Source organism: Rhopalosiphum padi, chromosome 4 (assembly GCF_020882245.1).
Source record: "Rhopalosiphum padi isolate XX-2018 chromosome 4, ASM2088224v1, whole genome shotgun sequence".
Classification (NCBI taxonomy): Eukaryota; Metazoa; Arthropoda; class Insecta; order Hemiptera; family Aphididae; genus Rhopalosiphum; species Rhopalosiphum padi.
Genome location: NC_083600.1, coordinates 31,169,606 through 31,181,880, shown reverse-complemented (window position 1 = coordinate 31,181,880; position 12,275 = coordinate 31,169,606). Strand labels below are relative to the sequence as shown.

The 12,275-nt window shown below is 26.7% G+C and overlaps 1 protein-coding gene across 1 annotated transcript; it reads left to right on the top strand.

The window, feature by feature from the left end:
* The first annotated feature begins 1,153 nt into the window (after window positions 1-1,153).
* Window positions 1,154-11,684, top strand: LOC132928894 (histone acetyltransferase KAT2B-like). Its single transcript, XM_060993839.1, has 7 exons — window positions 1,154-1,366; window positions 2,057-2,162; window positions 9,612-9,778; window positions 9,839-9,985; window positions 10,922-11,055; window positions 11,152-11,346; window positions 11,408-11,684. Exons 1-7 carry the CDS (start codon window positions 1,154-1,156, stop codon window positions 11,517-11,519), a joined length of 1,074 nt encoding a protein of 357 aa, XP_060849822.1. The 3' UTR covers window positions 11,520-11,684.
* Window positions 11,685-12,275: the final 591 nt, after the last annotated feature.

Sequence of the window (12,275 nt, the reverse complement as noted above, 5' to 3'; positions counted from 1 at the left end):
GTATAAAGTTATCTAATACAATAACGCAAAACAACTGATTTATGATTTGTTTTATAAAATTAATTTTTTTTATTACTTAACTGAGTTTATTTTAATTTTTTAATTTTTAAGTAAGATCAGAGGGCGAAAAACTTATTTTGCAAGATTATCCATGCCTAATTTATAATCTTTTATTAACATATTATTAGAATATAATAATAAAACATATTAATATATTATTTCTGATATTATACTCTATTACTGTATTTAGACAACAATTATATTTGTATAGACTATGGAGTAGCTATGTAGTTAATTTATTATTTATAATATTACTTTCTACATTTTATTTAATCATCAGCAAATCAATAAAAAAATATTTCTTGTAAAATTATGATTATTTTTAAGGTTATACATTGCAAATTCTTAACAATAGATAGTTCGTTAAAACGATTCAGTTAATTTATGTATAAATATGTTATTGTTTGTACTCTTCTTAAAGAAAAGTGAACGTTGTGCGTTGGTATATACGTCATTACGTGTATTCGTTTTCAGTTTTTCACCCGTTCGCCAATAAATCGCACCCCCTCGTAACTAGGCAACCAACCAAACACCGCTCCTATCGAGAGTCATAAATCAATCGCTGGTCCATCGAGGGTCGTGAGAAAATCCCGGAGACAGCGGTGTTACCACTGTTTACAAATCTGCGTTTCGCGTCAACATTGTTCTGGTCCGCGAAGGAGACGGCCAAAGCGCGGTGGGTGTGTCATGTTTCAAGGATGCAAGCACTGTACCGCGCAGCAGCCACAGTATGATCTGTACGCACTACACATGCGTGTCGGCCATTTGTTTCAAGGCACGCGACGCGAGAGAGGGAGAGAGACACATATATACGAAGTGTGAGAGTAAGTGCGTGCGCGAGGGAGAGAGGGTTACTGTGCGCTAGAGATAAAGTGTAGCTGTGTCGGAGATAAAGAAAGTTTGTCTGTATAATGATAATAATGCCGCAGTAGAGGAAGTAGTTCAGCGTAGTACTGTCCATCGTTTTTTGACGTCGTTCTATTAGTTAATATCGGTTCACCAGCGCGTATAGTGGAGTAGTCGACTAGTAGATTTGTAGGCATACTTCAATACAATATAATACGTCATATTATTGTTCGTAGATACGACGACCATGGGTGGTGCGTTGAGTAGACCTCTTATACCTTGTTATAACCCAAGACAGGACCGCCGCAGACAACCAAAGCCGGACATTCTTACAATAATGAACAATGAGTGGAAAGCAAATGATCTGTTGTTCGAGCAAATGAAATCGGAAAGATATAAATTGGAGGAAAAAAATTCCAGGAGTATATTGAGGATAGTAGCCAAGTTTGTTCCTTGTCAGGTACGATACTCTCATTTTATTGTACAATATTATTTATTTATTTATTTATTTATTAATCAACAGATCAAACGATCCAATTACAATAATTTAAATTAATATAGTTCATAATTGAACGTTAACATACAATAACATACATATAACACAGTAATAATAATAATAATAATAATACAATAATAAAACAATTAACATATTTAAATACTAAAAATGTTTTTTTACATAATTATATGATTCAATGGAATTAAAATTAAATAAATCGATTTTTAAATCATTAGCTATTAATATTATCCTATTCATAGGAGAAGCAGAAGCATAATTTGTTTTATGTGTAAAAACATAAAACATAGTGGATGATCTAGTTCTACACTGAGGGACATAAAAATTGGTATATTATAAATAAGTTATGGTCATATTATAATACGACTACGACAGCCGAATAACAAAACGAATGGTTTGTTGATTAGCTAACTGATATCATAACATATTAGCATATCATAATTTTCAATTTGTATCTACTGCCGTCACGCTAACAAACATTAACTATAATATTATTTTTTCATAATATTTTTTTTTAATCCACTACCTCCTATTAATATGTAGGTATCTGATTGATAACATCATTTCTAATGATTTCATGTCTTACAACATTCTTAAATTTTATTGTCTTCATTAAATACTTTACTTTAATTTCAGAGTAATCATTGTAAGTGTAAAGGAGGAATGTTTGATGGAATTGAGCGTGATAATCATGGATGGAAAAATAGTCATTGCGTCAGGCCTGGTTGTAATCATCCACTGTGTAAGTATAACGATATAACAAAAAATAACTCACCACTAAAAACCTCATATATAATGTATTAATAATTAAGAGGACACCATACCCGTATGTGTTGTCTCTGTCTTACTAACATACATAATAACAAATTTGGGTTCAGCAAAACACATTTTGTGATGTTAGCTTTAACATTAAAGTAAATTTACCTATTATCGAATTTAAAGGTAAGAATATTACCTAGAAAATGACATAGGCTTTTATTGATATTATCATTTTAAAGTGAGTTATAGCTTTGTAAAATATTATAATTTTAAAATGTTCATAACCTTAAAATAATAACATCAATAAAAGCATATGTCATTTTCTAGGTAATATTCTTACCTTTAAATTTTATAATATAGGTAAATTTCCAATATTATTAAAGCTAATATCATAAAATGTGTTCTGCTGAACACAAATTTGTTATAATGCATGTTAGTACGATAGAAACAATACGTGCGGGTAATGGGTATTATAGCATCATCGTATAAACTTTTAAGTAATAAGTACACTAAAAGCATATAATTTTATAAATACAATTTTTACTGAGTTGGTATGATATTATTTTTAGATTATCGCCAAAAATCAGAAATTAATACTTTTTGAATAGTATTGTTTTTACAATTAATTATTTAGTATATTTTTAAATGTATTGCCTATATTTTAAATATTGTAACACAATGTTAATCGACGATTTATAATCGTATAAGTAATAACTAGGTATATAATACCAAATAGGAAATAAAGAAATATCAATATTTTGATTTGAAAATGTTAATTATAACTTATGTACCTATAAAATATGTAACTACATCAAATTAAATTAATTATGAATAACAAAATAACGGTTTGGATCCATAGTTCCATAACGATAATTTTATTTAAATTTAAATTATTCAATTTTGATGGAATAGTTAATTGTTAATATGAATATTATTATAGTTTGACGATATTTAATGTTTAAAGTTCATTAAAAACTCGATTAATACCAATTTGAAAACATATTATAAATTTATTAATATCAATAGGTACTCATTACGTCATTAGTCATTAATAACGGGCGATACCCGTTTGCGTACATTTTACATATTTTGCGACTCGTTTGCATACAAATGTACAACTCAATTGCGCACACGAATTTTTAATATCTGCGATAAATGACCTAAACGTAGGACCTCGTTTGCGTACATTAACTATACCTAAAGTCTACTAAAATTCAAAAGAACTTACAAAAATAATGTTTACTTGCTTTGTAAGATTGTTTTCAAACATTTTCCTTCTTACTTTTACAGACTTAGGATTATATACATGTACTATGTACATAGATATTTGAATATCTATGATACTACACGAAATAAAATGACTAAAGCACTGTCAACTCGTGTCTCGATGTCATCACATGTTTAACTAAACAATAGGCATATAGTAATATGATGACTTAAAACGTAACCGAAACATCCGGTGGTCGTCAATAACGCACATATTCAACCTAAATTTGCATTAATCGTTTAGAACCGTACACTAGTTAATCAAAAACTTTTGGGATTACGTGTATGGTGTATCTTATCGAATTTTTTAAGATAAATCGTATCATTATTAGGCACTGCAAGTTGCAATATAAGTCTATATTGGGAATGAGATTTAATAGTTGTACGCAAATGAGTTGTTGTTTTTCGGGTCGAAATTTGTATTAGCTGATTTTCACGTTTTTCGATATACGCAAACGATCTGTCAGTTTCCAGATAAAACATTTTACACTGTGCGCAAACGAGTATCACCATTAATAAATAACATAGGCAAGCTACTGGGTGTGCCAAAGCCGCCGGTTGTCATTTGCGCATCGCTATTGTTAATTTTGACCTTTTTTGTAAGACAGTTGCGCATCATCGTTCGATTTTTGGGTTATATATCATTTGCGCATCAGCCGTTTAAAAGGTCTTACATCATTTGCATCAATATTATTTAACAATATAATTTAAAAAATAGGTGTATACCCAAGAGGTTAATATAAAATGTATACATCAACTTTCAAATATTGTACAGATATTCAGTATTAATCATGTACAATTATAATATACCCAGTATTGATTTATAATATTATTTATTTTAAAGCTTAATTTATTTATTTTTATTCATACAATTTATTTTCAATTTATTTCTAATCAAATTATATTTATATTTTAACTAAGACTGTAATGTGCCAGCAAAATTGTTCATTTCAATATGTGTATTTGTATAATTATTATGACTACAATTCAATTTATTTTAATTATTTGGATTTATTTATTACATATGATTTATAAAAATCGTTACATTTTCAATTAAAAACTATTTTTTATACAATTCTATTGTTCAGCATGTTGATACGCATTTGATGTATGATAATTTGGTGCAGATAAAATGGGCAATGCGATAACGATAATTAGCGTTGATGCGCAAATGGGGCATGGACCAGTTGCGCCTAAAACAATATTTGTATTTTAGGTCAGTACACCAATTGCGCTACTTATATTTTAGGTTCCTTATTTTTACATAGACATATGTAAGTTACTACACGGCGGAAAAAGTTACATATGTATATACACAATTAAATATAGCTAACTAATATATAATATACATTCAAATATACTTAATTAAAAGCAAAACGTATACGAAATTACGGGAAAATACAACAAGCTACAAGCTGATTATAGTACCTATAAATCTATTTAAAATACATATTTTTATAAAAGTATTTTTATATATTAGGTGTAATGTAGAATAATATTATAAACCCTGAAAACAACTGAGCGCAATTGGTCTATCCAAAAAAGACAGAGCGCAATTGATATATTAAAAGGTCATTTTAAGCGCAATTGGTAAACTCCCGCGCAAATGATGTACGATATTTTGGTACAGGTAAACAGACGATGCGCAAATTATATACGGCCGCCAAGGCACATCCTAAATATAAAGAAAAAAAGGTGAGAAAGTGGGTATCGCTCTGCTGGTGGTGAATCTAAGTTCCTACACGAGAGTAGCAGGTACAAAAATTACATACGTTAGTTCCTACACGATAGAAAAAGGTACATATTATGTATATACAAATTTCCAAAAATAAATATACGATGATTAAAAAATATAATAAAAATCGCATAGCGCATTGTCACAAATAAATATAATATAATAATATGATGATCTGCTTGTAGCTTGTCGTATTTTTTCGTAATTTCGTATACGTTTTACTTTAAATGAAATATATTTGCATGTATATTAGTTGGCTATACCTATCAGCGTATAAAGTTTTAATAACAAATTGAAATTATTATATATTTATACATTACATTGATAGCGCCTGTTTGTGCTGTGGCACTTCAAATTGAAGTCTTCAATGTATTTTAGTACAGAATGTCTCAATAAGTTCGAACTACGGTTTTTTCTTATTATTATATTATATTTATTTGTGTCAATGCACTATGCAATTTTTATTATATTTTTTTATCATCATATATTTATTTTTGAAAATTCATAAATACATATTTAAATTTTTTCCGCCGTGTAGGAACTAACATACGTACCTGGTTTTTACCATGTAGGAACTTACATATGTCCGAGTAGGAACTAACGTATGTAATTGTTTACTTGCTACTCTCGTGTAAGAACTTACTACTCCCCCTCTGCTGTATAGTAGAGATGGAGGGAGAGTATAGGTCACTATAATGGATGTGTTATATTTGAATGCAATGACAGGTATTATTGTATAAAAAAAACGATTCTGGACGGAGATGATTAGTCAGTCTAGGGTAATTAGTAGGATATATTATATTATTACCTATATTTAAATTGTAATATATGTATCATTATTTAACTCGATTTCGTAAAAAATTAAATTTTTTGTGCTCATAAAATGTTTACTATATTGACGCTGGAGTCTTTTTTTTATAGTTATTTGAAGGAAAACTTATGGAAAACCTTGTATTGGGTTTTTTAATCTTAGGTATAAATCACAAAAATTTTATGAATTCCTGCAAATTTTCGCGATTTTAACATATTTCGTAAACATTTGAACTTAAAATGCTTATAAACAAAAATTGTGTCCAAAGATTTTTGATTTTTTTTTATTACGATAAGTACAACTTATAATAAACATTGTATTGAATTTTAAAGATTTTTGGAAAGTCAATTTTTTTTTATCGGCATTTCAAGAAAAAAAATTAAAAATTTCAATTGTCTATAAAATTGAGGGGTGGAAATCCAAAATGTATTGCCAAAATACTGATTTTTCAGGAGAATCTATTTTCTGTATCTCCTTGATACCAATGTCAAATAACTGAATCTCTAAAATGTAAAGTATAATGAGTTAAAGCGATTAAAAAAAATCATTTTTTAAGTATAAGCCCTATTTTTTTGTCATATTAAAATGTAGAATAATCCAAAATGTACCTTTTCCATTAATTTAATGGAAATAGTACGTTTTGGAAAATTTTATGAAAATAGTTCGTTTTGGAAAACCTATTAAAATGTACTCCAAAATGTGTTTTTTTTTTCAAAATAAAAGTATTATTAATTATTTTATTGTTTTTAAATTTTAACGTTTTTTATGATCATTCTAAAATAATATGCTTAATATATGACACGTAAATACTTAATTTCAATATTGTATCTCCAATTTTGGTAGTTAATAACTCATATGATATTAAATTACAATAATATTGATCTTAAGTTTCTGAATAATAAGTAGATATTTCAATCAATGACTATAGTTTTAGTATACATATTTAAATGGTTTTTACTTTTTTGCATCTCCTGAAAAGTATATAAAGTACAGTTAATCATATTGTGATTCAGCAAATTTAATTTATTATTAATTCTTAAATAATAAATACAATAAAAATAATAAAAATTCTTATTTAATAAGGGTCTTCTTCAAAAACCCTGCCTTCGTCATTTTCAATATTATTATTATTTACATTTTGAAAGATATCATTTTACAATTCCTCTGTAACTATTGGTACCTATTTTAAAAAATGTATTTAATTTGAATACATCTTCCTTTTTTTCTAACTTAACATGGTTTTGATTTGGCAAATCGTCTTAACCGATATTATGAAGATTTTTAAACCGTTTTATGACACCAACTCTAGTAACTTCACCTTCATAAAATAGAAGTCATTTTGAAGACAAGGAAGTTTTTTTAAATTATTTAATAATATATTATATCTATTAAAAACGACTCAAATGTGTTTAATAATCTAGGATTATATTTTTAATTTAATTTCAAACTAATGATTGTGATAATAACTTAATATTATATATTTGAAATTATATTTTAGTACGTTTTGGATTAACTATTTTATTTCCCTATACCTACAACATGGGGCATGGGCAATAAGTACGTTTTGACATAACATATAAAAAAAGTAAGTTTTTGAATAATTTATGGAAATAGTTCGTTTTGGTATAATTAATGATTGGTGCCTATTCTTTTAACATGAGCGATACTACGTTTAGGCATAAAACTGGAAAAAGTACGTTTCGATTATCTAAATATAATTTGTATGCATGGAAAAGGTTCGTTTTGGATTAGGCAGTCATTTTTAACAGCTGATTTGACCGGGAAATAGTACCTTTTGGTCTATTCTGACAACACCAATCGATTTGTCGACGTTTTTTTTTAAGAATCGATATCTAACTCGTTTTTGTCAATTTTGGCAATAGTACGTTTTGGATTTCCACCCCTCATTAATAGCTTAAAAAAAGTCAAAATATTTTGAATTTAATCGTAAATAAGTATCGCTAATATAAACATTTGGTGAAAATTTCAAGTATTTACAATGATTCGTTTTTGAGTTACAGTAAAATAAAAAATCCATTTTGTCAAAAACTGGTTATGCGTAAAAATTCCCGTTTTCCGTTACTTCCTTAGGGTTTTAAGCATTTAACTACTGAACGTTTTTTACTTTTGAGCCCCCTCAAAGTACTAACTAGATGAATTTTCCTTTACAAAGAGGGGCTGAAGTTAATAATCAAAGCACTATTATTACTACTCTAAAACGTGATAACAGACACAAAAATAAAAATAAATAAATAAATAACACACATCATTGTAAAATCAATACATTCATCACTCCGTTCAGAATCTAAAAATTAAATAATAACAATTAATAATAAACATTCACATTAATTAAATTTTAGTTTTTTTTTAGATGACGTCACGCCCGCATGTGTTGTATCTGTCTTACACACATACGACATAGACAAAACTCGTTTACGCAGTCTGAGTATAACTCGCTCAATTTTGGTTCTAGAGTAAATAATATACCTATTATAAAATTAAAAGATAATAATATTTTGGAGGTTTTCTTAAAAAAATCAAAATTTTGAAATTTTCGCCAATTCTAAACGATTATAATGAACGTTGTATTGTGAATAATGAAAAAAATCAGCATCTTGCTCTCCAAAATATTATTATCTTTTAATTTTATAATAGGTATATTTACTCTAGAACCAAAATTGAGCGAGTTATACTCAGACTGCGTAAACGAGTTTTGTCTATGTCGTACGTGAGTAAGACGGATACAACACATGCGGGATGCGACGACCTCTTAAGTAAAAAACTGCAAGTGTTTAGAAAAGTCCGAAATAATAATTACATGTATTTTTATAGCAATCGTTATTTTACATTATTATTTATTAACGAAACCTGGATGTTTAAAATTTAAATCACTACATGGTTTAGCCGGTTTAGGTACATACTACATAGTACATGTACTTGTTTATCGTTATTGTTAAATTATATTTAATGTTATTGTCGTCAACGCAAAAACGTTGTTCTAATAGTGGTTTAATAGTGGTGGTAACAATTTTTAGCGAAAAATATTGTCTTTTCTCGAAAACTGACGCCGTGCAATGATTAACAAAATAATACTTTTAGTATTTTTTATTTCATAATTCAAACAACTCAAGAGACACTAGGTAGCCATAAAACATTATCGTTAACTTTGTGTACAACGACGGATATTTTAAATATTAATATAAATTAATATATTATAAAATTAAACAATACATTATTTTAATCAATACTTATTTATTACATAATACATATCAATATAGTATATTGTATATAGACAATATCGTCAATAGTCATATGGTAAATATTATACAATTGGTTATACTATTTATTAGTAAACAAGTGCACACTCAAATGTAAAACTCTGGGTCCGTCTATGATTAATAATAATTAAGCCCAGAATTAAACGTTTTACGAGTATGAATATTTATAATAAATTTCAAATATATAACCAAAATACAAAATTAAAAATTAATTATACACAAAATATGTAATATACATAATAGGTATCTTAATTATTACTTTATTTACTGTTGCATAAATATATTATACATGTATTTATTATTTATTTAATCAAGTTTATTTGTGATTTATATTTTGTTTAGCTGAACATGTACTTCATATAGTATCCGCTTCGACGAAAGAGTTTACTTTACTAGTAAAACAAATATTTGATATCATTAATATAAAAGGAACAATACAAACTGTAACTAAAAATCCCAAGATAGAGAGAGTTATTGTGTTAGAAGAAATTTTTGAATCAATTTGTACTGTAAGTTTTCATAATAAATACGCTTAACTTAATAACTAATTTTATTAACTTATGTTTTAGGTATTAACTAAAAATGTCCGCCGTAATCCATTTATTGCACCTAATATTAATACAATTTATGGGAATCCACCATTTGAAAATACTAGCATACATCAAATTTTGATTAACTTTTGTATGCATATGTTTAGTAGTAAAGATAGTATTTTGGTAAGTTTGGTATTAAATAAATATACTTACTAATAAAACAAATTACTTACTTCAAAACATGAAGAGATATAGCAATATTATTTATAAATCATATTATGTACCTAATTTTATTCATTTGAAAAAAATTGCCCGTGTTACTAACTATTCGCTTTGTTTTTGTTTATTTAAATATTTTATAAATATTTATTTATACTTATTGAATATCATTAGTATTAATAATAATTAATAAGAATTACAGCACCTTAAGAGAAAACACGAATGCCATCAGCATTAAGCAATACCATTAGTTTTTTACTTATCGGTACCTAACATGTATCGGAATATTGAATATCGGTAAAATGTAGTATCGGCCCATCCCTAAAAATTTTCAAAAGCTGGCTAATCAGTATAATCATAGTTGTAATGGTCTTATTCATTTCACAAAATATGCTGCAAAAAGAAAAACAATAGCTTAATCAAACATAACCGAAGTAGATATAAATTTCCTTAAAAAAATGTGATGTGTTATAACACTCATAACTTACAAGCAATTGAAATCTGAGTGAATCTTGATTTATACTGAAATGGCTTCTTGCCTAAATTTATATTTTTATCAAAAATAACTAAAAGTTTGAACAGTTTTCTTTCAATTGAATTTATAAAAACAATTCTTTTAATTGTCATAAAAAATTATTGTAAAATAAATAGCTTCATTGCTCCACTCAAAACACAAAAATGTAAAATATTTTAAAAGTATTAAATTAGATGATAAATTCATTAATTTTAAAATTGTTATCATATACAATAAAATTATCTACAGCTAGGACTAATCTTAGTTTTTATTATAAATAATAATATTAAAAACAACACAATACCGATTTACAAAATGGATATTTTAAAATTATTAAGAAACTAATAACATATTATTTAATAATATTACTTTGTATTGTGTTTTAGAAATTGAAAGATGCACTTATAATCACCAAATTTGTACTCAGATATTTTGATACATGGATGTGGTTACTTCCTAACCGATTACCGTATAGTAATCCTCGCGAATACTCAAATAATTATACATACTATTATCGTAGGTAGGTATGCATACTACACAGTGAATTGTCTGTATGGACTGTATGTATAATAATATCAAATGCGCATTTGAATAATATGTAATGTTTTGTTTATAGATATATGATGTATTGTTGTGTGCCCAGATTAGTCCATTCAGTTTCCCCACGATACAAACCTTCTAAGATTTTTGGTCGCGATGTCTTGAAATATACTCTGAAATCATTCCAAAGTCAATTTCAAGTTTGGTGTTACAAACAAAACATAATGTGGACAGACCATACAAAATTATTTTGCTTGGACTATTTGCCCAAGTAATTTACTATGAACATTAAAAGTTGAATAACAATATTTAATATAATTTTATTATCTTAGATACATGGATTTATTGTATAATGAAGTTTTAAACAATAAGTCACCAATATGGAGCATGAATTATAAAAAATCAGCTATAAAAAGTAAAGTCATTGAATTGGAAGGTTCTTAAATAAGAACTAAGAAGTATAATATTGTCTAGTGTTGCTTGATTATGATATACATGTAGTATCAATAGGATGTAGATCTAAAGTAAAAAAATTAAGTAGAACTCTAAAAATAAAAAAAATTATGATAAACATCATAATAAATATGCAGCTGTATACTCACCATTTAAGTCTTCTCTTTCATTTATTTTGAAACAAACATTTATAATTTAATAACATTAATAATTGTGTTACCACTGTTACCATAAATTGAATTATCTTAAGCAGATCAAAAATATTATTTTAAATTTTAATAATTAAATATTTTAAAATGTTGACTGATTTACATTAAAAAAAATCACAGCTTGCAGTGTCTATCTACCTCATGTACCCACATCACTCAATTATTTTATGTTAAATTAGTTAAATTTAATATTTCATATAATATATAATTATATATACATAAGGCTTACTTATTTATTAATTATTAATTTATTTATTATACTCATTACAATTACAATTATATTGTATATTAGTATTTAAGTTGATTCATAGTATGTTAACCTATAAAAAATCAGTGGTGTATTTACAATGACAAATGACTTAGATAAATCTGTCATTTTTTTTCATCCCATTATTATTGGGTTCATAATTATTGGCTGCTTTCAAATAAGAATAGAATTTCATTATATTATGATGATACATTCTGAACCCTGCAAGAAATTGTCAATACACTACTGTCGTAAATATTTTATTGTTTGTTATACATGAAATGTTATTCG